This window comes from Aureobasidium pullulans (assembly GCF_000721785.1).
Source record: "Aureobasidium pullulans EXF-150 unplaced genomic scaffold scaffold_12, whole genome shotgun sequence".
Classification (NCBI taxonomy): Eukaryota; Fungi; Ascomycota; class Dothideomycetes; order Dothideales; family Saccotheciaceae; genus Aureobasidium; species Aureobasidium pullulans.
In genome coordinates this window covers 549959-572515 of record NW_021941032.1, presented here as the reverse complement: position 1 = coordinate 572515, position 22557 = coordinate 549959, and the positions used below count along the sequence as shown (strand labels likewise).

The following is a 22557-nucleotide window of genomic DNA, read 5'->3' as shown; positions in this document are numbered from 1 at the left end:
TCTTTTACATTGCCTCTGTGCTATCGATCCAGCCTGTGGGATGATCCGGCACCAACCACGATGGCGGATCAAATAAAAACTGATAAGGGCCAGTGCAGGTTCATTCCCAATCAATGATGCCGTTGATCTGAAGCGTGTCCTCGTTTACCAGGACGCTCCCGGGCCGCAAGTCATCACAGATCAGCTTGAGAGGACCAGAGTCGAATTGATCGGACACGAAATGAGGTACCAGGTTCTTGACCTTTTGTCAAAGTATGTACTTGCGTCGCGCGTCGTCAGCATTATCGATTGAATTTCTTTGCTCATACAAATGTGTTATGTTCTGTTGAGCGAGCTGCTGCATGTAATATGTCGTGGTCCCGTAAGGCGCGAGTCTATGACCTGTAGGGAACATGATCAGTGGACGTGAATGATCATGTGCAGCATTCTTCACCATCAACCGTCACGTAACCCCGGTCATCTCTAGTGTCAAGGGTCTGCCAGTGATAGACCAAGTTTCCGTAACGGACTCGAGCCCGTCCACAGACAGGTTCCAATTTTGTCAAAGTCGTGTAACGAGAGCTCCAACAGAATACCAGCCATCTGACGATAGATTGTGTGGAGCTTCTCCTCTTCCAAATCCTCGCGCAACAGTTTGCAGCCTCCACGACACACATTTAAAGTGTAGATTGGTAAGCGAATAGTCAGCTGTCTTCCTGTCCAAATGCTCGGAGATATCGCAAGTGTCCCAAAGTATAGAAATCTGCAAGAATTGTGGGCGGCAAAACAAACGCTGCAAGCGCGCTGATCTATCACACGCTTGGCGGTGAGTCCTCCCAGCTATGTGTCTTCATTTTTCCCTTGCCTGACATTGGCACGAAGCATTCACGGGTCTGTCTTTTCAGTCGTCCATCACACGAGTCGGTCACAACAGATGGCTCGTTGGTCAAGAGCATGGAAGCTTCTCCATGCATTGTTACCAGAAGATACCATCACTCACTGTTCCGACCCATCTGGACGGTCCTGAAGTCGCACGAATTCCGTAGTTGCTGCTTCAGAAAGATCGAGACGGGTGTCGCACTTAACACATATCGATGGTGTGAGAGACTTCACGAATGCTGAATTATGAGAGACGGGTCCTAAGGTACCTACTGCAAGTCGTGTCGTCGTCTCTCGGAGAAAGGTGGCCTTTATTGGATGTGAATCGGAAGGTGGCTCTTCGGGGCACGAGAGATCACGCGCTGGTGGTTGCTTGGGCCAGAACATCGATGTAGAATCAGGATCAGTCTGAGGCAGGGCTGGACCGATGTTGTGTTGATGTGGAAAGATATTTACATCACACACACGTGTATGCAGAGGTGCAGCAGTGAGGGGTGATTCCAAGAACTCTTTTGCTTGTAAGTTGCTTGAGCGCAGTCATGTTTGGAATGCTACCCAAATTGAAATCGTTATTGAAATTCGTGTTGTGTTGTGCGTAAGGTGGTCATCCAGATAAATCATCGAGCGAAAAATAAACTTGCTTCGACGTTCATTCACTCGCCCACGCAAGGTATCAGACATCCAAACTCAGTTATATGTCTGTCTGCACGCGCGGAGTGTCAAACCAAGGATGCCAGGTGCAGAAGACACGTGCGTTTTTCTCCTTCAATTCCCTTTCTCTTCCTCAGACTCATGAACAAAGCTACCACTGGGCCCTCGTGATCGGTCCCGCGAATCCAACTCCCGATTCCACTGGCCGTCGCTTTCGCGCCAAAAACACTCTCCTTCCAAACTCGTCTACCGGGGAGCTAGAGCAGATCTGGATGGCCGAAGAACATGAATGCAGCATGATGACGGAAGACTTTCTGCTTGGACGCATCGTCATCGATACGGTTCACGATTCTGAGGCGTTGGTGGACGTGTTGAGGAAGGTGAATGTGGTGCAAGGAGATTGTGTGCATTGGGTAAGACAGACTTTGAATGTGTTGAAAGGAAAAGAAGGCGTTCTGGAAGACTGTGTGGAAGACTGTGTCTTGGACTGGAATGAAGTCCGGGATGGAGTCATGAGGTTCATGGCGAAAAAGAGGGAATAGAGGAGGTGGGATGGCAGTGCTGGGTTCAATATCACGTGGCCGCCGACTTTTGATTTGGTCAAGGACAAAGAGACGGTTGCCTGAAGTTGTGGTCTAGATCATAAAGAGAATGACAAGATTGTCGACGGCGAGAAAGACAAGTGGAGACCAGATTAGAAGGCAGTAAAAGCTACCATTGAGTTTGCAAAAGCAACAGGCAGGTTGCAACTACGAAGTTGAGGAAGAATCGACTAACAACAAGTGCCTGGGAACCAACTACAATACAACCAAGTTCAGCAACATTGCCTCCAGACAGCGTCCGGCCGATAAGGATGTACGCAACATAGGGAATAGCCCTTATGGAGGAGGCTACCGCCCTGAGAAGGAAGTGAATCCCATAGCTCAAGTCGTGCATGTTATCATCCGCAATGTCAACCGAGGATAAAGACGAATTATCGACGCCGTCGGATCGACCCAAAGAATCGCTCTGATTCATTGCCGACTCATCATCGCTCATGTCCACTCCCTGTTGAGACTGCAAAGGATCCACAGGCTGTCCAACTGGCCTATTACGCTTGGGACGAACAACTCTGGCTTCTATACCGTGGCTCTGAACCAAGTGAAGCCAGAAGCCTTCCACGTGCACCGACAAGTAGTCGCAGTACGGGTGAGGACAGACTAGGGGCCAGTCCTTGACCTTACTTAAGTGCGAATCGATGTGCGCATGCAATGCGTAACAGTCCGCAAACTGGTGGAATCGTCGGCTGAAACCGGTGCCAATCTTACCAAGGCAGAAAACGCATTTTGCAACGACTATTACGACTCCATAGCGAACAATCTGCCCGCAAAATGGGCCCAAAGAGGATAGCTTGGACATATGCGCCTCGCAGTGCGAATCCCAGGAAGTCTTGCTCTCCACCCATTCTCCACACTCGTAGCAAAAGTTGACGTCAGTTGGAAGGGTAACGGCACTGAACAGGCTGTGGCGATCAAGCAAATGCGTTGCAAGAGCTGTCTTGCTGTTGGCAGAGAACTTGCATTCGTTCCACCAACACACGCTATCGCGGCTGCTTTTGATATGCTGCGTGACATGGTCGGCGATACCGGATGCCTTACTAGAGCCGAACGAATAAGTACAGCAAGACCACCTGCAAGCGGCCTTGCCACTCTTGTCAATGGACTCCAAAGGTGGCGTAAGGTCAGAAACCTTGCGCCCCGCTTCGCTCTTCAGAATATTCTGCATGCAAGCGAGGAGATGACGGTTGGCTCTGGCTTTTGGGAGTCTGCGTAAATCCCTCTCACAATGACGACAGCAGCCATCCTCATTCGGATGCGCGCCAGGGTAAAATATGGAAGACGGTGTGGGATCCGCGAGAGTCTGCAAGGGTGCAATGCCTTCTGCAAGAGTTGGTGGATTGTTGGAAGAAAAGTACCTGATGAAGGTGGCTCTTGCTGGCTCGTAACGCATGACTGAGAGCAGATATGGCGATGGGCCGGTTCGCACAACCGTGTAAGGATTAGTCGTGTCTTGCGATCTTGAGGAAGCAGTGTCCTCGCTTCTCAGCGTTTCCTGTTCCTCGACTACATCAGACGCATCATGTTCCTCGAGGTGACCGAGCTCGTCTTGTTCCTCAAAGTGGACAGTCCGCCTACGACGAAGGTTTATCTTGCGCTGAGTTCTCCAAATATCAAACGCCCTCCTTTCCGTCATTGCCTCGGGGTAAAGTACTCTCAAGTTGGTCTCAGGTAAAGGGTCTTGGTCGGGTACTGGGATCGGCTCTCCCGATCTCCGCGCATCGGTCAATCGAGAGCCAGTAGGGCTGGGGCGACAGGGTCATGATGATTGGCCATGGATCGCACGTGATCCATGAGTTCCTGACGGGGCTCCCGACCCAGCATGATCGATTGCGTGTCCACGCCAGAGATGCGTGAGATATAATACTGGAAAGTGTCGTCGCTCTTGTGCCCCATGCGCTGCCTCCTCTGCACAGAGCTGAGCATTTGATCGAGCTTGTTGCCGTGGCCATGTCGGAAAGCATAAGCGGTGAGATTGTCACGGTAACCGGCTCGTTCGCCCAGACCATTCAAGTAGAAATTGAGAGAGTCCGCGCCAAAGACAAGCGTTGGTGAGACGTGACCGGCCTGGTCGAGTCTGCGCAGCACAGACGTATGCTTCACGCTGTCTTTAATGCGCACTGTGGCCCCAGTTTTGACTCTGTTCAAATCCTCAGGCAATCTCAGGTTCTGAAAGGCGCCGTCTGCGAAGGCCAATGCGCAGAAATGCGTCACCGGGCAAAGGTGTGGGTTTCCCGGCTCGTCCGTGAGGATGTGCGTAACGCTTAACCATGGATCAGCACGGCCACACCCAACGAGGATGCCGACTTACTTGTCCCTCTGGTTCCCTCGATGGTTCTTCCGAAGTCTGACCGTAATCTGGAGCACCCAGCGGCGCTTTTCCCCGTGCGAGCCGGGCTGAGCTTGAAGAGCGAAATCCTGGTAGGTGAATCCCTCGTTGAGGCCACGCTGGGAACTACACTCAATGAACTCTCCCGGGCGAAGGCCTTGGTACATCATCACAAGAATCGCGAAGGACAATTGCAGCCTGATCCTTGGGTGCTTGAAGATGTACTCATCGCAGACCCAAAGAAAATGGAGCAAATGCTTGGCTAATTCCACGGAAGCCAGGGGCTTGGCTCGACCGGAGGTAGAAGCGCCTTCCATGTCAGGGAGCTTCTGGATAAACTTCGCGAGTATCAGCGGGATGCCAAATGACCAAAGCTGACGGTATACATGCATTTCTGACATATTTCTTCTCGCTCTTCATGTATGTATGGTTGCATCTCAACAGCGTCAGACGCTGCAGCTCCTGCCACTTCCTGGTGACCGTTGCCGTCGAGATACAGCCATCGGCGCCCTTCCCGCGTCGGACAAGGAAGCGGAGGAATACGTAGATCGTTTTGATGGAGAGCGGTGTGGAGAAAGGCTCATCGTCCGGCTCCGGTGCCTGTCGCAGCACATCATGACAAAACCTTTTACTAGTCAGCACATGTTGCCAACACCCTTGGCAGGGATCGCTGATAGCACTTGCTCTTCCCAATCCCTCTCTAGAGCTTTGAATTTCTTGAATTGGTCTTGACAGACGATATCTTTGATCGGAACCATGCTTAGACCGCAGGAGGGCGCAGGGCGCATGGCTTCCCTCAGGTCTGCGAAGTCGTCGGCCATAGTAACCAGCGATGTTCGGCTGGTGACCGATACAGGGTCGGGTGGAAGGGAGGCGGTAGTATCGAGAGCGATGACGAATCTCAGAGGGGTGCCGTTACACCCTCATTTATAGGCGCCGCAGAAGACATTTGCTTGCTTCGTTCCGTAGCGACACACGCACGAGGCGCAGACTGTCGCCATTGCCGGGGACTCGATCCGCCGCATGATGCGAGCCAAGAATCGACAGGTCGGCGCGGATTGCATGGATGCCGGAAATGAACACACGCGAGGGAGACGAAAGAGCGAGGCAGACGGGTCAAGCGGTCCGGTGCGCGGTATGGTACAGTATCGAAGACGACGACCGTGAAACTGGAGTCCAGGAAGGCGGACGTGCGGGGAATGATTACCAAAATGATCGCTGACTAAGGGCCGCGAAACCGGTCTTCCGGTCACGGGGGCAGACGCCGACAATCAGGTATCGCGAAGTGGCTAAGCGGCGAACCCGCGAACCAGAAACATTCGGGGACGATTTTGGCAGAGGGAAAGTTTGAGAACTGGGCATTCCGTCCGCTCTGCCATACATTAAGCAGTTGAACGGCAGATTAGAACTACGGTGGGTGACCACGTGGGAATCCCTGCTGTTGTACGTTTTGCTCTTTTGACACATCCTTTTGTTAGTGTAATCTCGGTTAATGATGGTGGTGGGTTTGCTGAATGTGATTCTAATGTTCGTCGTTGCTTCGTATCTTGGTCGCGTTTGCGTCTGGCACCTTCTTCATGATGCAAACACGCACAGCTCCGACCAACAGTATTTTGCTCTTTCCAGAAACATCAACACTTTGCGAAAGAAGTTTTAAATGGAAATGCTTTTTTTTTCATTGTGAGATTGAGCGTTTGTGTGGAACGATCTCGCATCGACTTTCAGTCTGCGCCGGTGATACCTAACGATCATAAGTCTTTTATCGATCAGTATTGAGCAAACGCTTTCTCATGCAACACATCCTCACTCCATATCCCGCGCTTCCTAGCCAACAACCAGACACACCCGTTCAAAAACACCTCCAACCCTTCAACACCCAAACTCTCCTCACCTAGATACCTTACATCTTCCACCCGCATCGCTAACGCCTCCACACCCATCATGCATTGACCGATTTCAGTATTCTCTTTCCCTTCACACCCAATGTTTCCCATCGACTTTGTTCCATATATGTTATAACTCCCAGCCAAACACACCACTGTGGATCTTATTCCCAAGGAGTGGCTGCATTTTGCTTTGCCCATTGCTTTTCAGCTTCGCTTCCAAATGGTGGTGCGACAAGACCCTTGACCATCCACAGTCGCCTTTCGGTTTCATCGACGTGAAATTCCCATTCGGCACCCAGAGGTTGTACATTCTTCTTGATCACATCATTGATGTGGGCAGATGTCTTTCGATATACATCATCGGAGTCTTCGAGTGTGACAGCAATATGCTCAATGCTGATGCGGACAAATGGCGTATCGACACAGGTCTTGGCGCCCACATAGGTGTCGCGAACGTCCAGTTTGATGAAGTTCACCACGACATAGAATGCCGGCAGACCGATACCCGTATAGATGCCCGTGATATCTTTTGCAAACTTGGCTCGAGTTTCGTCGTCTTCGAGTATGTTGGAGGGGTGGTAGATGATCCAGAGTGGCATGATGGATGATTTCTTGGTTCCTTTGTTTTACTGTGCGGTGCCGTGTGATTTCTTTTTTGACTTGTTGGATTTGTTCAGGTCAATATTGTTGCTGTGTGCTCATAGATATAATCTGGCGAGATACGCTGTAGACACAAATTGCTTCTGACGATGACGACAACACTTTCGCTCACAAACGTAGGAAGTGACTTCGGGAGCTAGACGGTCATGTCTTTGGAGCAGTATGAGTACGACTTGGCCTCGCTCGGCTCTAAAAACCCTCCGCTTTTGCTCCATCGCCTTCCGTCATTGTAAAAGCGGGGGCGGACAGATCTTCTAACTCTGCCCGGACCGGGTGGTGTTACTAAGACGGTGTCACCGTGTCCGCAATCATGTCCAGGTCACCTCGTGATGGTCGAAGCTTGTCGTCAGTCTGACCGAGTCAAAAGTTATTTAGAAGCAAGATCAATTCCCACAACTCGACTCATCCGACATCACTATCTCCAACTTCACAAGATGACGACCTCTCCTGCAGACTTGATCTTCATCACCGGATCTACCGGATTTATTGGCTCGCAAGTGACTGTTCTAGCCCTCGAAGCCGGCTATCGAGTGCGACTCAGCGTTCGTAAAGAACAGCAGATCCAGAAGCTCAAGCAGCTTTTCCACCAGTTCGTATCGAATATCGACTTCGTGGTGGTCCCTGACATTACGTCTCCCGGAGCTTTCGACAGCGTACTGGATGGTGTCCGCTACGTCTTTCACTTGGCTTCGCCAATGCCGGGAAAGGGCGCGGATTTCCGCAGTGAATACGCTGAACCTGCCGTAAGAGGGACGGAGACGATGTTGTCTTCTGCGGACAGGGCGAATAGCGTGGAGAAGGTCGTTATAATGTCCTCCGTCTTGGCTTTGATGCCATTAGGTGCGCTTGGGGCCAAAGAAGGCATCTTCAATGGTATGGCTTGACTCGGCGAACAATCGTTATATTTCCCTACTCACACAAATTAAACAGAATCTCCCAAAACAGACCTGTCCATAGATCTGGACATGGAATTCCCTGCAGGTCCAGAGGGTTCAGGTGCGATGTATCAAGCATCGAAGATCCTGGCACATCAAGCCACCCACGCTTTTAACAAGACGCACAAGCCCCATTATACCCTCGTCACTCTTCACCCATCATTTGTTCTTGGTCGCAGCCTGGTTCAACACTCTGCTGAGGAAATTGACGGTATCAACGCCTTTCTGTGGCAGTCACTCCAGCTTGAAACTCCTTTCTTCCCACCGGCCTGGGTTCATGTCAAGGATGTCGCAGAGGCCCACTTGAAGATTTTAGAGCTGGATATAGCGACTGGTGAAGAGTTCGTGCTTTCTGGTCACCCTTTTACCTGGGATGATGTCGCTACGTTTGTTAGGGAAAAGTATCCCGAGGTGAACACCAAACTGCAAGGGCCGTTCGACCCAAGCATTACTGTCGATTCGAGCAAAGCACAAAAGACGCTCGGATTCAAGTGGAGAACGATGGAAGATATGCTGGTCGATGTCATTGAACAACAACTTTCTTTCACTAACTAGGGGTAGTCGTGTTAGCAAAGAAAGCTGATGAGAATTCGGGACACGACGTTGTACGGCCAGAAAAGCGATTTGATTGGTCCACGGATTTCGAGATTCGGAGATTTTCCAGAGGTTCGCTGCGGGGGATGACCCTGTCCATATGATTATTACGGCAATAAATGATGATCACCGCTTCCATCATTAATCACTATCATGATAAATTATCATGATATCATCATTTACGATCAATACCTGGCTACACTGCTAGAATCCATTGGTTTGGTGCTTTAGAGCAATTAAGAAGCATGAATCAGTATTCGTTAACATGATTTCGATTAACAGTGGTAGGTACTCCGTACTGTATGCCGAATGTGATTTTAGCATTCGTCGATTCTTCGTATCTTATTCGCGTTTACGTTCGCGTCTAGCACCTCCTTCATGATATAGTTGCGTGCAAGTCCGACCAACAATTTTTCGTTTTTCTCTAAGAACATCAACACTTTGCAAAAGAAGGAGCGACCCATGGCAAACTTCCAAATAAAATAAAATAAGGATGCTTTTCATTATGAGATTAAGCATTTGCATGGAACGATCTCGTGTCAACTTTCAGTCTGCGCCGGGGATAGCAACGATTCTTAGTCCTTTATCCATTAGTATTGAGCAAGCGCTTTCTCATGCAAGAAGTCAGATACTATGGTTGTCAATAATCTGCAGTAAGTACTTGAATGCCGGTCATATGTGGCGAAGCTCACAAACGCAGGTTGACAAACACCATCACTGCAACTATAAGTTTAGCTCACAGGAATCCCGTTGCGCTCTTCTATCAACAGCTTTACTCCAACTAGAACGGCATCTACAAGCTCGATTGATGCTATAACTACTTTGAAGGTATATGAATCGACTGCTGCGTCCGCAGAGGAGATCCGAGTTTACCTGTCAAGAGATCCAGAATATCGCAGACTGGACGAACTGCAGCAGAAGGTAAGTTAGCAAGACCGAGAAAGCCAGGAGCATGACTGACAGCATCCTTTAGGGTTGGAGCAATCCAGCGGGCGACCATTTCTTTGCAGAGAGGCGCTACAAGTCCGACAACGCGAGTAAAGCAGTTCAGAGGAGTCTTCTTGGGATGATGATCAATATTGGACGTGACCTTCAAGGCAAAATTGGCGCTTTTGATCTACCCAGCAACGGCGACCGCCCGGTGATATTGGACCTTTGCATGGCCCCTGGTGGATTAGTCACGTTCGCATTGGAAGTCAACAAGTCTGCAAAAGTGGACGCATTCAGTCTGCCTTCGGTCAAAGGAGGTCACAACGTCATGATCAACTATGGGCCACAAGACGAGCGGGTCAAAGTGAAATTCATGGACATCACCATGTTTGCAGAGGAGTTTGGATCTCCTGTCGACAACAAGCACCATCTGGACTGGACGAGCTTGAGACAAAAGTGGCCATATCATACTCCTCACTACGATCTAGTCATCTGCGATGGCGTTCCTATGCGTGGTCAGAATCTCGACGACAATGCCATCAGTGTACAGCCCATGCGGCTCACCTGTGCTGAGTTGTATCTCGGACTGAAGAAAATCCGACGTGGCGGAACCTTGATCGTGCTTCTACACAGAATCAACAATGTCAGGACATTCCGGATCATCAAAATGCTGCATGGATTCAGCTCCGTTCAGGTCTTCAAACCCACCAAATCTCATGCAATCAGATCTTCGTTCTATCTGGTAGCCAAGAACGTTCAATCTGACTCTTCAGCTTGCCTGAGAGCTATGAATCTGTTCAAAACCGTCTGGGAATATGCTACCTTCGAGAACACCAGCCAAGAGACGTTCAGGTTGTGTACTGAGCTTACTTTAAAGGAGCAGTCATTGTCGACTGAACTTGAGGAGTTTGGCCCATGGTATACCGAGCTGGCTCGTCCGGTCTGGAGGACACAGGCGGATGCTTTGGCTGTTGCGTCTTTCACCCAGAATCACGATGCTGCCTCTTAGTCTGCTATCGCATCTGATGAGACTTGTGAACCCGTCTCGGTTGGTTGACTCGGCTGTACGCACTACTTGACAGGGCTTTGCAGGTTCGACAGCGCTTGCCGCAAGTCTGATAATGTCTTTGGATGAAACAATGGGTGCTTCAAGCCCGCAAGCGGCACCACTATCACAGCTCTCAGACTGTTCTTCTTTTTACACTTCCATCGATAGTTCGTCAGGCAGTAGTCAAAGCATGGAGACAGAATGCAATCCAGAATCCATGGGTTTGGTGCTTCGGAGCAATGAAGTAGCATGAATCCTGTAGCATAATTTGAAGACAACCAACATGCCTTGTTCAGCATGAACTTTCCGATATCTCGTTCGGTAATGATAATCTTGAATTTGCAACCAACGATTGACAAGAATGATTGATGTCATGTTTGAATACAGTACATTCAACGTGTACAAATCCATGTGAGATGCAATCTTGCAATAAAACTGAGTCGAGCACATTCCAAGTTTTGCATGGCGTCAAGTACCGCTATGTTCCCTTAGGTTGTGATTCCGCTTCGTTTCCGGCGCATTGCCTCCCAACGTGGTGACAGATATGATGAGAACATCTGAGGGCGCTGTGTGATGTGAGGCCTAGAAGAAGTCGACACCGAAGATTATAAGTGCGCAGCTTCTGGTCTCGATTGGATACCATATGGCCATTCCTGCCATCATCTTTGGTTCGAATCGGCCTGACGCAGGCGTAACTTTGGCCCCCATCTGTCGATTGTCGTAACTTCGAATTCTTGCTGCCAATCGTATGTGACAATTTCGTCTCCATGTTCCTTGGACAGCTCATGCCCACAAGCTCGAATGGCATCCTTCGCCTCTTGCATAGCTTGGCCAGCAGATTCATACTCGCCTCTCCATGCTTTGAGAATGACCGAGCCGAGTAATTTCTCGTCTATTTGTGGCCAGGCGTCAAAGTTGCCGAGTGACACATCATGACAGAAAGAAATGTGTTTATCGAAATCTTCCGTCCCACTTGTGACATGACCCTCTATACCCATGTGCATTAGCAATGGGTCTTTGTTGCCAGTCATGAGAGCGAACATCCAACTAGCCCAGTCGAAAAGATCGTTCTTCACGCTGCCAGGATCATCAGCGTCTGCTGCCCACGACGATTCTAAAACCATAGGTGGTGATTTACGACCCGGTATCAGAGGTTCGGTACAGCCGGCGGATGTCATATTCGCAATAGCAATGGAGTAGTCTACGCGAAGCCAGAGATTGTTGCCCACATTGTTGAGGAAGATGTTCTTCTGATGCAGATGGTCCAGAGCAGACAGCATTTGTAGTGCCCAGCGCTGGTAGAGAGCCAGAACAACGTCGTTGTGATGAGAATATGGGCACTGTAGATCGAGTCCTATTGAGCTGTGGCTCAGGCGCTCGAGGCGGTAACCGGAGTTCGTTGTGCCTAAGTACTTGACAATGCGCGGGTGGAAGGTGTCATGTCCCGAAAGAATGTCGTAAATTTGGACGACTGCGTCAAGTCTTTCCCGTGGATCGTCATCATCAACTCGTGTTTCTCCGAAAATGACAGTACCGTCCGCTTGCTCTGATAGGAAAGTTGACGGAAATAGGAGGGCCGTATGACCATCATTTGCCGGTAGGATGTAGTACTCTTCGTTAAAGTCGTCTTTGATTTCGCTCAATTCAGGCGTTAGGCTCGCTTCCAGTGGAGCGCGCTTATTGGAAGTGGCACCCTGCACGTTATGAGGCACATCTGTGACCGACGGCCCGGCTTCGATATTTCTAGCAGTTTCGCCGTCGGAGCTCTGGTATAGCGATTCAAAGATGGCGCGGATAATGTGGGACATTGTTGGTGTTTCTCGGACGAAGGATCAACGAGGCCTTTCAATCAACGAGGCCGGCTATCTCCGGCATAATTATAGTCATCTCTCTTTTTTCTGGCGCCTGGTCGTAATGAATTAGTTGATAGTTGCCATTTTTTGGTAGGAAAATATAAGCGCAACTACTTTCGTGCGTCGCTGTGGATGATGAGGATCACCACCGCGTCACGTGTTTGCTTCTAACTCGAGTGCTGCCTCGAGGCCCTACAATCGTTTCACATTTGATCTCACATAAACCTTTTTTCTAACTGTACTGCATAGAATGGACGCCAACAATTGTCGCAGGTCCTATGGCTCCATTGGATAAAGAGGTTGGGCACCTAGAGTTTAGAACATTTTAGCTGTGAGATCGCTTCTTTTGGTGTTCATCGCACTCTCGTGAATCTACGTCTCTACCTATTGAAATGACCCTAGTCCGTAGATTGTTGAGTCAAATACTTAGACCAAAACAGATGTCTGTGCAAAGCTGGAAATGCCCTTGTAGTCATGTTTCAACACGACATTCTACTTTTGGTGTTGAAGAACAATATATTCTGGAATACATTGATAGAGAGAAAGAATCGAATGTTGAATTATTGGAACTGACTACCTTCGGAACGGCGAGCCCGATAGCTCTCGAGGTTCCTGCCAACGGTCATATGCTTCTACTGGAGACCGCCTCGGTTGCTCAGCAAGCTCATAAGACGGCAGGTGAGGAGCGCGAGGCCGCTGATCTGTCTGAGACGAGCGTTCACTCTTCCGATCACCCGAACTATCAGCTAGGTAGTTGGACCTCTCCTCGGCCTTTTGTTTCTTGGATCGATTGTGGTGGCGTCGCCATAAGACAAAGGCTCCAATTAGTAGAGCCGCAACTCCGACACCAATACCGACGCCAACACCGATGACGACTTTACTACTTCCAGAAGAGCCAGAGGGACTGGTCGTTGCTGTGGAGCTAGTGCTTGGTGATTCAATCATTGTACTCGCGGGCGAGACGAGGCTAGTGGTGGAAACAGATCCCGACGTAGATGAGGACGAGGAGGACGAGGAGGACGAGGGAGACGAGGAGGATGAGGAGGAGGATGTGGGGGATGCGGATGTTGTAGGAGATGCTGAACTCGAGGTTTCCGAGGTGACCGCCGCAGTGGAAGTGATGTTCGAAGTGTGTTCGGAGGTGGTTTGGGATGCTAAGCTCGAAGCCGTCGAAGTGGTGGCAGGTGTATCGCGGAGCCAGAATTGTCCTGACCAAAAGCCGCCCAATGCTCGCTGCTCTTCGGTGCCTGTGGCGTTGACCGCATGAAATGTGAAAGGCAGCGAGTTGTTGCCATGATCATCTACAATCCAGACATAGAACTCTTCTGTGGTGTGGACTGCCAAGTATCAGTATGTAGCGAAAGTTTTGAGTCTTGAGTAACAGTACGTGTTGCAATGAACGAATCTGTGTAGTCAGTTCCGAATATGAGGAACAGATTGACGACCTCGTAAGTTGTAGTCCAAGTAACGTTAATTTTATTGGATCCGTAAACAGCCCATCGGTGTACTCTTGTGCTTCAGGTAATGTAGTGGTCTGGCCCTGGACGATGATAGCAAAGAGCAACAACAGCATGAATCTAACACCAGTGTAAAAGCTGGACTGATGCATCGCGAGCTATTCGAAACATGAATGGAGACGTAGAGAGAGGTTTAGGAGTCAAGTAGGAGAGTCACCGTTGGTGATTGATGACCTGATTTATGAGCCACACTTCCTGGCCTGAGCCTTGCCATGCAGTTGACTGGCCCGTATCCAATTGTTCTTCCGATGGTGCCAATATCAGCACGGTGTTGCTGATTTGACGCATTTGCAAGAAACTATGGCCCTAGGTTGCCGAGCAGACAGAATTGAGCGAGCGGCTCTAGGACTAATCTGTATGGCGCGCTTGAACGCATGCTTGCCTTTCTTCGGGCGGCAGCGCCAAACTCCAACACGACAAATCTATGCAGATGTGGTGCACCTGCATCTACATTGAGTCTTCTGCCACAGGATCCAATGTTAGAAGGTACGAAGGGACATGCTTTCAAACCCCTCGGTTACAAAACATGAATGGATCTTCCAAGTGCTGGAAACAGATGGTCTGAGGTTGCAGCTGGGCCGAGATGACGAGATGACGAGGCACGGTCCACAGCGCTTGCGCTTGCTTACTAAGCCGATCGGCTGTCTGATAACGACATGCAAACCCGAGACATCGGTTCGCGACAAGCCTCCGTCAATGTAACTATCATCCTTCCTTGGAAACATGAATATCTGCGGCGGCTTCACAGCCAGTGTGGTTGGCTACATCATCCGCTAGACGCATACGTCTGAACTATAGCCGCTCATGATTCGACAGCGATCAACTGTAGCATGCCTCTATTGTTGGTACACGCTTGGCGTTTGACATCTATTGCAGGCCATCCAAGAGTTTCTGCGCCACTGTGATGGCTATCCGAGCCAGTCTCCTAGCACCATGCCCGTCTCGCACTCACTATCCTGACTGCGCGCTGAGAAGTCGTTGCCTGGATTTCAATCAAGAATGCGAGCACTTGTATCTCTCAGCTTTCAAGCACAATCCTTTCATTTTGATATACAATGCTTTCTATGGGTCATTCAGTAAGGTCTTTGAAGCCTTTCCCGTTCTTTTCACTGCGAAGGTCTCAGGCATACTTCCGTGCGATTTTCCTGTGTATCTTTCTTTTGCTCTTCTGGCTAAATCTTCCTCTGCTCGCCCGCTTGGAGAAACGAATAGTCAGAGATGACTATACGACGGTATTGCCTGGTCCTGCTTGGAACACCCTTCCTGGAGCAAATGACACACTTGTAATTATGAGAACAGGGTCAACGGAGCTGCAAGACAAGTTGCCTATCCACTTGGCTACGACTCTGCTTCGCTATCCCAACAGCCTCGTATTTTCTGATTTTGAGGAAGATTATGAACAGCACCACATCATCGATGCTTTGGAGAGCGTAAGCACACAATTAAGAGAGACAAATTCAGATTTCGACCTGTGGCGACGCCTGAAGCAATCTGGCAGAGCAGTTCTACGACCAGACGAACTTAGCGGAAAAGCAGTTTGGGTGGATCAGGGTACCGGGAAAGCCAAAAACCCTGGCTGGTAAGAATCCAGCTCATAAATATCCCGTGTAAGAAGCTGACCCCTTCCTGTGTCTAGGAAATTAGACAAGTTCAAATTCCTGCCAATGGTCAACCGCACTTTGTTTGAGGTTCCAGACAAGAAATGGTATATATTCGTCGAGCCGGATACATTCATCTTCTGGCAAACTCTACTGGCTTACTTGTCCCACCTCGACTGGACCAAGCCATACTATCTCGGAGGACAGATTAATATCGGCGGTATAGAATTCGGCCAAGGAGGAAATGGCTATGTCATCTCTCGTCCCGCTCTGGAAAAAGTGGTGTCTCATTACCAGACTCATCAGAAAGAGTATGAAGACTTTACAGAAGGCCACTGGGCTGGCGATTGTGTACTGGGTAAAGCTCTCAAAGACTCTGGGATATCACTCACGCGTGCCTGGCCCATCTTCCAGGGCGATGATATTGGAAACATGAACTACAACCACCAAACACAGTGGTGTCAGCCAACCGTGTCTTATCACCACGTCTCCCCGTCAGAAATTCAAGACTTGTTCGATTTTGAGAAAGCCTGGATGACAGACACAGCAAATGTAACATCACCAAAACTCCAAAATCATGACTGTTTTTGCTAACCTATCTTGACAGGACACCACCAGCTTCCTTCGTCACAGAGACGTGTACAGACTATATGCTCTTCCACGCATGACTGCTCCACGGGTAGACTGGGACAATCACAGTAAAGACGACCGAGGCCCGACGGAATCCTTGGAGAGTTGCCGTGTACTCTGTGAGGCAGACAACGCTTGCCTTCAATATACATACAATGCCGAGAGCAGATGTCTGACAACAGCTCGACCCAATGTAGGGCAAGCTGCTTCCAACATAACGTCAGGCTGGATACTCGAGCGGGCACAGAAGTTTTACGATGAAGCGGAAGAGTGTCATGATGTGAATTGGATATCTTGATGCGTTGCGAGTGCTACGATTTTTGAACAAATTAGAGGCATGCTATATCGAAGAATTGTATTTCTCATCTTAACGACGTCCACTAACGTTGAAATATCTCAAACATCTTTCAACCAACCATCATCATGAGAAACACCCATCTCCTCGGATAGTATGATAAGCACATCAAGCTCTAAAACAAGCATCAATTGCCTGAGAAGCCTCCAGGAGTTTTTCGTCATGGTATCGCCTGGCAACAATCTGGACAGCTAGAGGCGCACCATGAACTTTTTCAGCCGAATCTAGAGTTTTTATCAGTCTCTGACGTAAGACCAGGGTTTTTGAAAATACCCACAAGGATGTTCTGGATCTTGAGTCGCCAGGTCTTCCGTGTCAATTGTCTCATCTGCCTTCATGAATGGCACAATAACAGCCGGAAACTGTTGAGAGTTTGTTAACAGGATGAACGGAAGATCTGAAAGGCACGATCTCACCTCAAGAGCATTCCAAGCGGCTGTGTAAGGAACCATGCCAAACGTGTCGTGCGGAGGCGCTGTCGTCTGCGCCCCGAGACACAATACCACGTCGATGTTCAGATTCACGAATACTTCATTCCATCTTCTTTGATAATCTCGTTTACGGACATTCAGATCAAATACATCTGAGCCAGGTGCGTTTCCTCCTCGCATTAGAAGGGCTTGGCTACCCACCAGGGTACGTTTGAGACTTTCAGTCATAGGTTCTCCAGAGACAGCTATGAATTGACCTGCTTGTTGTGTAGGATCCAGAGCATAACTCTCGTAAGCGATGATGAGGCCCTCGTCCAGACTAGGATTTTTAGAATCAAGCTCGATCACCTCATGTCCGGCATCTGCCAACTTACGGGCAGCGGAATCAAGGGCACGTCGTACAGGCGGCCATGCTGGCCATTTCGAGTCTTCCTTGAGCAGACCAACGCGGAGTTTGCTGTTCTTCTCTACACCAGTAGTGTTCCAAGGAACAGCCAGTGCTTGCGCATCTAGATCCCAAGGTCTGGCGTCGATGACAGATTTCATGAGCAGCTCCAGGTCTACCAAAGAATTGGCCAAAGGACCAGCGGCTGCGGGAAAGCCGGGAGATCCCAACCTGCCAGCAGACGTCTGACCACTGTACGGAATACGGTCTGAAGATGGCTTGAAGCCGTAGATGCCATTGCAAAGTGCCGGTATACGAATGGAGCCGCCTATGTCGGTGCCGATGCCGAGGATGCTACCTCGCATGGAGACGCAGGCGCCTTCTCCTCCAGAAGAACCACCGGCACTGAGACAAAGCCTGTGAGGATTGAGAACTCTCCCGAAAATATGGTTGTCGGAATCAGCCGTCCGAATTGCTCAATGTAAGAATCATACTCGTACTCGTTTGATCTGAACCATCAGTACTCACCATGAGTGTTTGGGGAATGTTTGTCTTGACATGTAAGACGGCACCAAGGCTCAGAAGTATATCTACCAAAGGAGAGTTTTTGTCTGCTGGAGCGTGATCAATGAAGGAAACATAGCCAAGAGTACTCTGTACACCGGCAACGTTGAAAGAGTCCTGAGATGGTCAGCCTGCCTGATGGAGGGTCGAAAATCCACTAAAGCTCTCCGCATATCCTACCTTGATACTGATTGGCAGTCCATGAAAAGGTCCTATAGGGTGCCCCTCGTTCTCCATATACTCGTCCAAGAATCTTGCTCTCTCCAAGGCCTGATCGAACATGATCTCAGTAAGACAGCTCGTCAGTTGCTGTGCGATAGCCGCTCGCTTGCAAAAAGCAGTAGCAACATCGAGCGCCGACAGCTTGCCAGTCGCGAGAGCAACAGCTAAGGAAATGGCAGTGTAGTTTTCGGTGATGGCAATTTCTTCCGGCGATAAAATGCCACACTTGGCAGGAATGTCCAGGACACTTTCTGGGCTGGACTCTGTTCCTATGAGAAATTCTTCACGCAGTATGAAGGCTTTCGGGATTCTCGCGTCGACTTGAGCTCGCTTGATAGTGGCCTTTTCTTGCCATGGCTCCGGTGCCGAGATAGACATCGTGGTCTTTGAAGCTTCTTAAAATGTTTGGTTGTGTTGATTGTCAGGAGAAACTCCCAGAATTCGAGATAGAGCTGCGATGTGGGTGTTCTTATAGTGTTTGTTCTCGGCTTGGCATAGTGGACTGCGATTTGAGGACCGAGGTCGATGGCAGTCAAAACGATAAGGAATTGGGAGTCTGGTGAGGAAGGAAGGAAGGCCGACCAATGACATGGCTTTGCGCGAACCCCGCATACCTACGAGATCAAAATAGCAGCAGATGATTACTGGGTATTGTAGCGGTCAGGGCCTTGACGAAGCTTCACGACTCCTGGATCAAGAGAGTAGTTGCTGCTACGTCTTTCAGCTGTTGAATGATACAATGTGTCGACCTCTTTTGCATAGCGATACATAAATCAGTAGACAACTTCATCAGTACCGGTCTTATCACACTGAGTCTTTTGAGGTCATCTTCAGGCTCATGTGGATGATCCCATGTTCCTGTTCTGCTTCAGTCAAAGGTATTGCTCCTCGCCCAACGATCGTTCCCATTCCTGCCTTTGGACGCCTTGGCGATTGATCAAGTACTAGAAGTGTGATAATCTCTCGAGAGACAGATGGTCTGTATATCGTGAAGCATATTGTGCTCTTCAAGACCCATGTCGTAAGTCTTCATCGGACGTTTTCCAGAAGATTGCTCATTCATAAAAAAGCCATATCTGTTGCCAAGCACAGAAGCATGCATGGTTGATAAAAGAAACACATCGCTATCATGAATGGTTTAGTATCATTTTATCAGCCATATCATCAGCTTGCCCTAACTTGTGCGAATCCAAACACGCTTTCGCCGTGGGTAGCGTTCGGCGTTCGGCTGAGAGATATGTCAGATAATGTATCGAATCTTGTAGCCTCCATGCGTAGTAGTATAGTAACTGCTATTGCGCAGATTTCTTGTGCGTAGAATTCTTCCCCAGTGTCAATACCCTTGATTGCAAGGCCTGCAGTGTGCTGTCTCATTGTCGCCCCGATGACGACGCTTGGTCGCAAGGAAAGGAAGACGATGGCTGCGAGGTGCCAAAAGGACGAAATTCAACATCCACGCGGCGCTCGACACGTGCAGTAGATGATTCTGATGACGTTCGGCCTTTGCTTGGTTTTCGAGCAGGTCGAAGAACGTTCCTTGTGGTTGGAAGATGCCGAAGACGGCAAGTACAATCAAGGCGCAAGCGCCGGCCGAGTTCCTTGATTCCCCGCTCTTCTCCCGTCCCTTCAACGACTTCCCGCGCCATCAGTCTCGAAAAGTTTCTATTTTCAACCACTTCAAGCAACAATTGGTCTTGAAAACTGTTGATCAGCTTCAATCTCAAACATACTAAGATTTCGGGACAGCTGTCTGCGCGTGAGCTAGGCTATGCGGCGACTTCGCGTAGGTACCACAATCGTCATGGGATGATCTTATGAACAAAGACAGCCTCGAACTTGCAGTCATAAAATATATTAAGGGACCAGATGAACGTCAGTTGACTTGGCTAATTGGCAGTACTCGAATCAACTACCGCTAGCGGATCTCTTGGTGATGCTGAATGCTCGGTCTCTGCCACTTGAATCCTTGCAATGGTTGCGGTATAACAATCTAATAGGCTCTTGATCTCCACCGAAATTTCTTGAAAGCCAGAACTGACGAGCCGTTCCTCAAGTCTTGCAACCGATGGTCGTGGCTATGGTCGACCTCGACAGAGAGATGACGCTCGTGCAACCAAGAGAATGCTGGCCTTCAACCAAGATGTTCAAGAGTGCGAGACGGGTATAAAGAAAGCATGCCTGTCGTCCAGAAGTTCTGCTTGGATCACTACCATCTCTTCCTTCCATCTACTATCTTCTCTCCAAACATCAAATCTTTCAACATGCTTGCCGCAACTATCATCACAGCCTTCATCGGCAGCTCCATCGTCGCAGCTGCTCCTGCCGATGTATCGGCTCGTCAGCTCACCATCTGCAGCGGAACATACAGCAATGCTCAATGTTGCGCCACCGATGTCCTCGGTCTTGCCGACTTGAACTGCGCAAACCGTGAGTAACAAGTCCACTACCACTACCTCTCAGTTACATATGTTGACTCCAATCTTTGCAGCCCCGACCACTCCTACTAGCCAAGAGGACTTCATCGATATCTGTGCTACCGAGGGCCAGCAGGCTCGTTGCTGCGCGCTGCCAATCGTAAGTCGCATGCGCCTTCACGTGAATCCTAAACACGTCGAGCTAACACATCTTCCAGCTTGGTCAAGCTCTGCTGTGCGGTTCGCCCCTGGGTTGATTGATTCTGAGGCAGAATACAGTAATCTTGAATTGACAAAAGAGAGGCAGGACCTCTTTTGTGGTTACTCGACAGACCAGAGAAGCATGTATTGAAACAATAAATATTGACGTTTTCCTTTTCCACAAATGATTCGCAGATATGTCAAATATTCGAAGTGTGCAACATGGTCTTTTACAACCAAGTTTATCGATCGTGCATGCCTGACTCGGCGTTGCTTTCCAGGTGCCGACATTTCACAAGTCGCTCGCCGCTCTGGACACCTGGTTTCACATGTCTTGCCAAATTGTTGAAAACACAACAACTAACAGGCACTTGCCATGAAATCAGCGAAACGGGTTGCACAGACGGCATATCTAACAAGATATCCCAGCGCTTGGCCAGATTGGTATGCTGTACAAGACCGTCAGCCACGAGGCCCACATGGTGTACGTCTTCTTATCCGCCTCAACATCTCTCAACAACAACAGTCTTATAACCACCACACCACCGCTTCCAGTACAAGTCGCCCAGCCCATCAACCCACACCTCCAAATCATAGGACAGACCACCATCCAGAAAAACACTGGAACGGCAATACTCCATCTAGCCACTCTATCCCCAACAACCAGCGGCACAGTACATCTCCCCCTCTTCTTGTCACCCTCCTGATCCTTCATATCTTGAACATGCATGGTAGTGAAGATGACCAAACTGACCATGGCAGTCCAAGCATACCCTTCTATTTTCACAATCCCTCCAGACCCAATAGCGACTTTCAGACTTCCCAAGTTGTATAAGAAATACGCGACACTGAGATGTAAATTCCGAATCCAGAAGTTAACATCGCCGCCGCGGAGATCGTTGTACATCCAACAGAGCACAAATAGCGTGCAAGTTTCGATATACACACCGAGATAAAAAGACGATATGAGTACAGGGGGAATGACAGCGAGTAAAAGTTTTCTGGCATCGGTTCGGGATATCCTTTTTGCCAGGATAGGTCGCCAAGGTTTGTTGATTGCATCTTCTTGTTCGGCGCCCGGGCTGCTTTGATTGGCCACGTCGAAGACCAGACAAGTCTGGACTGCAAACATCAGGACTTTAGGTATGTTTGAGAGGACGGGAGAAGGTTTTGCCCATGTGAGATCTGACGATGATGAAGTCAAAGTATTAGATCCAGCGGCACAGAGACCAAAGACACAGCTCGGGATGATAAAGGTAGGGATATCTGATTTCAGAAAGAGCCAAACGGTGTATATATGGAACCGGACCGTTTTTATGAAGTGAAAGATGGTTGATGTCAAGACAATTCGACACGTCTTGGATGAAACCAGCTTAGATTCCAAGGGATAAAATTGCGAGATTTGCATGTTTGGTTAGCGAGCTGAGTGCTGTTATCGAGAACTCCAGAAACCAATCGTGCAGTTGAAGCTTGACTATTTGTATTGGATTCAGATGGGTGGCCATTTGTATTGGATTCAGATGGCTGGCCATTTACTGTATGGGGCTGAGGCTACCTGACTGCATGTCAGCCAACCAACCCTATCACTAATGAGGAACTACCAGTGGCTGCATAAATTCCGAAACCAGCGCTACATCCCACTAGTGCTTACTCGAAAACAATCTGAAGTAGACAACATGTCATTCTTTCCGAATCAAATCTGTGCCAACAATATGTTGAACTCCCTCCCAATTGTCGGTTGATAAGAGGAAATTAACCGGATGGTTATATCCTCGAAGCATCTAGTTCTCTCGAAGTTAAGTTCCTCTGTACATGGGCATCTCATGAGCTGATAATGCCTCTCCGATTCCTGCGTCTACAAATCTCGATATCACAGGGGTATGGATCTGTCTCTTTCTGC

General features: G+C 49.2%; 12 protein-coding genes across 12 annotated transcripts; 4 read left to right on the top strand and 8 right to left on the bottom strand.

Annotated features, from left to right (window-relative positions):
- The first annotated feature begins 1399 nt into the window (after window positions 1–1399).
- M438DRAFT_43356 (uncharacterized protein) lies at window positions 1400–2136 on the top strand. The gene has a single exon (XM_029910099.1). It carries the CDS (start codon window positions 1554–1556, stop codon window positions 2049–2051), a length of 498 nt encoding a protein of 165 aa, XP_029759376.1. The 5' UTR covers window positions 1400–1553; the 3' UTR covers window positions 2052–2136.
- M438DRAFT_43367 (uncharacterized protein) lies at window positions 2136–3970 on the bottom strand. Its single transcript, XM_029910101.1, has one exon. The coding sequence runs from the start codon at window positions 3739–3741 to the stop codon at window positions 2221–2223; it is 1521 nt and encodes a 506-aa protein (XP_029759375.1). The 5' UTR covers window positions 3742–3970; the 3' UTR covers window positions 2136–2220.
- M438DRAFT_336521 (uncharacterized protein) lies at window positions 3831–4835 on the bottom strand (the record flags this gene model as incomplete). The annotated part of the gene is made up of 2 exons (XM_029903899.1): window positions 3831–4368; window positions 4417–4835. 2 exons carry the CDS (start codon window positions 4833–4835, stop codon window positions 3831–3833), a joined length of 957 nt encoding a protein of 318 aa, XP_029759374.1.
- A 611-nt stretch (window positions 4836–5446) lies between these two features.
- Window positions 5447–5950, bottom strand: M438DRAFT_43364 (uncharacterized protein). Its single transcript, XM_029910100.1, has one exon. It carries the CDS (start codon window positions 5899–5901, stop codon window positions 5638–5640), a length of 264 nt encoding a protein of 87 aa, XP_029759373.1. The 5' UTR covers window positions 5902–5950; the 3' UTR covers window positions 5447–5637.
- Window positions 5951–6346: 396 nt separating this feature from the next.
- Window positions 6347–7114, bottom strand: M438DRAFT_43345 (uncharacterized protein). Its single transcript, XM_029910098.1, has one exon. The coding sequence runs from the start codon at window positions 6917–6919 to the stop codon at window positions 6482–6484; it is 438 nt and encodes a 145-aa protein (XP_029759372.1). The 5' UTR covers window positions 6920–7114; the 3' UTR covers window positions 6347–6481.
- A 300-nt stretch (window positions 7115–7414) lies between these two features.
- Window positions 7415–10448, top strand: M438DRAFT_336519 (NAD(P)-binding protein; the record flags this gene model as incomplete). The annotated part of the gene is made up of 4 exons (XM_029903898.1): window positions 7415–7853; window positions 7911–8437; window positions 9338–9430; window positions 9483–10448. The coding sequence occupies 4 exons, from the start codon at window positions 7415–7417 to the stop codon at window positions 10446–10448; spliced, it is 2025 nt and encodes a 674-aa protein (XP_029759371.1).
- Window positions 10449–10966: 518 nt separating this feature from the next.
- M438DRAFT_43321 (uncharacterized protein) lies at window positions 10967–12431 on the bottom strand. The gene has a single exon (XM_029910097.1). It carries the CDS (start codon window positions 12293–12295, stop codon window positions 11147–11149), a length of 1149 nt encoding a protein of 382 aa, XP_029759370.1. The 5' UTR covers window positions 12296–12431; the 3' UTR covers window positions 10967–11146.
- A 482-nt stretch (window positions 12432–12913) lies between these two features.
- M438DRAFT_398151 (uncharacterized protein) lies at window positions 12914–13949 on the bottom strand (the record flags this gene model as incomplete). Its single annotated transcript, XM_029909341.1, has 2 exons — window positions 12914–13677; window positions 13775–13949. The coding sequence occupies 2 exons, from the start codon at window positions 13947–13949 to the stop codon at window positions 12914–12916; spliced, it is 939 nt and encodes a 312-aa protein (XP_029759369.1).
- A 978-nt stretch (window positions 13950–14927) lies between these two features.
- On the top strand, window positions 14928–16422 carry M438DRAFT_299571 (uncharacterized protein). The gene is made up of 3 exons (XM_029902031.1): window positions 14928–15436; window positions 15494–16007; window positions 16063–16422. Exons 1-3 carry the CDS (start codon window positions 15147–15149, stop codon window positions 16381–16383), a joined length of 1125 nt encoding a protein of 374 aa, XP_029759368.1. The 5' UTR covers window positions 14928–15146; the 3' UTR covers window positions 16384–16422.
- A 126-nt stretch (window positions 16423–16548) lies between these two features.
- On the bottom strand, window positions 16549–18420 carry M438DRAFT_375628 (amidase family protein; the record flags this gene model as incomplete). Its single annotated transcript, XM_029908594.1, has 5 exons — window positions 16549–16664; window positions 16718–16802; window positions 16857–17731; window positions 17781–17937; window positions 18001–18420. 5 exons carry the CDS (start codon window positions 18418–18420, stop codon window positions 16549–16551), a joined length of 1653 nt encoding a protein of 550 aa, XP_029759367.1.
- Window positions 18421–20303: 1883 nt separating this feature from the next.
- On the top strand, window positions 20304–20791 carry M438DRAFT_321533 (uncharacterized protein; the record flags this gene model as incomplete). Its single annotated transcript, XM_029902921.1, has 3 exons — window positions 20304–20469; window positions 20531–20616; window positions 20675–20791. 3 exons carry the CDS (start codon window positions 20304–20306, stop codon window positions 20711–20713), a joined length of 291 nt encoding a protein of 96 aa, XP_029759366.1. The 3' UTR covers window positions 20714–20791.
- Window positions 20792–21069: 278 nt separating this feature from the next.
- M438DRAFT_276120 (uncharacterized protein) lies at window positions 21070–22065 on the bottom strand (the record flags this gene model as incomplete). Its single annotated transcript, XM_029900834.1, has 1 exon — window positions 21070–22065. One exon carries the CDS (start codon window positions 22063–22065, stop codon window positions 21070–21072), a length of 996 nt encoding a protein of 331 aa, XP_029759365.1.
- Window positions 22066–22557: the final 492 nt, after the last annotated feature.

Coding starts and splice junctions, on each gene's coding strand:
- M438DRAFT_43356 (XM_029910099.1), top strand. CDS start 1,554: ATGTCTGTCTGCACGCGCGGAGTGTCAAACCAAGGATGCCAGGTGCAG.
- M438DRAFT_43367 (XM_029910101.1), bottom strand. CDS start 3,741: ATGACGGAAAGGAGGGCGTTTGATATTTGGAGAACTCAGCGCAAGATA.
- M438DRAFT_299571 (XM_029902031.1), top strand. CDS start 15,147: ATGAGAACAGGGTCAACGGAGCTGCAAGACAAGTTGCCTATCCACTTG. Junction 15,437..15,493: donor AAAGCCAAAAACCCTGGCTG/GTAAGAATCCAG, acceptor TCCTGTGTCTAG/GAAATTAGACAAGTTCAAAT. Junction 16,008..16,062: donor GGATGACAGACACAGCAAAT/GTAACATCACCA, acceptor CTATCTTGACAG/GACACCACCAGCTTCCTTCG.
- M438DRAFT_43321 (XM_029910097.1), bottom strand. CDS start 12,295: ATGTCCCACATTATCCGCGCCATCTTTGAATCGCTATACCAGAGCTCC.
- M438DRAFT_43345 (XM_029910098.1), bottom strand. CDS start 6,919: ATGCCACTCTGGATCATCTACCACCCCTCCAACATACTCGAAGACGAC.
- M438DRAFT_43364 (XM_029910100.1), bottom strand. CDS start 5,901: ATGTGTCAAAAGAGCAAAACGTACAACAGCAGGGATTCCCACGTGGTC.